Source organism: Colletotrichum graminicola (genome assembly GCF_000149035.1).
Source record: "Colletotrichum graminicola M1.001 genomic scaffold supercont1.4, whole genome shotgun sequence".
Taxonomy (NCBI): Eukaryota; Fungi; Ascomycota; class Sordariomycetes; order Glomerellales; family Glomerellaceae; genus Colletotrichum; species Colletotrichum graminicola.
The window spans coordinates 871,339-873,060 of NW_007361008.1; the positions used below are offsets into that span (position 1 = coordinate 871,339).

Genomic DNA, 1,722 nt, shown 5'->3' on the forward strand with positions numbered 1-1,722 from the left:
TTGGGACGCTCCCTGCCACCCAATGGTTACCTGCTCACTATCGAACACAGGGTTGGCAATTCTGAGGCCCCGTACCCACAAACTAGATGAACTGGACTCACAGATCAGCAACCTAGGTCGATTGTAGAGGGACCGAATTGGATGTCGGCGGGTTAAGGCTCCGTGCGACTTAATATCTGGCCATCGAAGTAATGCACCATTCTGCTTCTGCCTCATGTGTATGAACTGATGAACTGGCGAGGCAGAGAGGTAAGTGTCAGGTCCATGCATGCTAGCTAAGACATTATATTCACATTAAATGTAACTCGCTAAAACACCAAAAGTTAAAACCATTGACCGTAAATCTCGATCACAACCCGTCATTTTCCCTCTATTGCACACGGCTAGCTTTTGCATATACCACAAGTGTAACTTGATCTTTCTAGTACCGGTTCGGCGGTGTTGACGGGTTGATAGACGCGCTAGGTGTACACGGCGGCTTTGAGAACGTCGGCCAGGGCTGGCAATCGGAGTGGCAACTTCAAATTCTTCGAGTTAGTGACTGGCTTTGCGATATGTGCCCTTGGTAGATTGGGGCCCAGTGACTTACCCGCCATACATGTGACCGCAATCGTCGATAAAGTCCCTGCAGATTGTTCGGGTGCTGCAGGAGTCACCCGGTGTGGGCTTTGCGGTGGGGGTGGAAGGCGGCTTCGTTATAGAGGGCGGCCCTCTACTCATAGATTTCCGGCTCGGGAACGGTAGCTGGAGACCCGGGAGAGGCCAGATTGGGGGAATGGCGTACGGCGTCGGATTGCACGGCGGCATCGTCGGTCGCGTGTCTGGCTTACACCGGTCGTAGCATCCTCCCCATCGCGTACTGCATTGCGTGTTGATGCCGTCGATGCATATGGTTTGTGGGCATTTGTCGGAGCGAGCCTGTATCCGCGGGAAGGCGGCGACAAACCCAGCGAGGCCCAGAACCATCAAGAGTCGACTGGCAAGCATCTCGCCGTCGTGTCGGTGGCAGTATTGAGCGGAAAAGTGGTTTTTGGCGTTGTTCGTTTGGGAGATACGTAGGTGTGTATGTGCATGTGTTTCTATAGTCAGGTGAAATCTCCAAGCAAGTGTGTTATCTTGTGTAAGTGTGGACGACCCTGGGATGGCAGCTTAAGTTCCTATATATCCCTTGACCTTAACACGACGTTGTACCTTGACGAGTCCGTCAACATCCGGTTGAAGGATAACCCTTAAGGCGGGAAGACGGAAGCTAGCGGACATAGGTTCGTGACTGTCTCATCTCCTAGACCATCTTCGTCGTCCTGCGCTGCCTTGGCGGATGCGCCCTGTTGGCTAGTCCATGGTAGCCACAACTCCGATGTTGTTTGTCATTGACAAATTTTCGTAGACTAGAGGTCTAACATGGGCTAAACACGACATGATATCTACAGCTGTCATGGACGGAGCGCATGCGGTCGAAGTGGGCAGACTAGCGTGCGCCTCCCGTCCAGATGGACAAATAACCAAGGATCCTTTACGATCGAGGGTCATCAACTAAGTCAATTTCTGGGGTGTCTTTTGCCGTTTTCGAACCTTTCGATGTCCACATCGTTGGCCTTGCCGCAACGAGCAAAGCAAGGTCTTCTTCCCCTCCAGAGGTGTCGATGGGCGCACAATGAAAGGGGCTACGGGAGGTCACACACTGACACAGCTCCTCTGTTTGTAAGACCGCTGAGTTCGTAA

At 52.5% G+C, this 1,722-nt stretch overlaps 1 protein-coding gene across 1 annotated transcript; it reads right to left on the minus strand.

Moving 5' to 3' along the window:
• Positions 1–585: 585 nt before the first annotated feature.
• Positions 586–978, minus strand: GLRG_01555 (uncharacterized protein; the record flags this gene model as incomplete). The annotated part of the gene is made up of 2 exons (XM_008092240.1): positions 586–712; positions 785–978. Coding segments are annotated over 2 exons (321 nt in total), but the record flags the coding sequence as incomplete, so codon positions are not given.
• Positions 979–1,722: the final 744 nt, after the last annotated feature.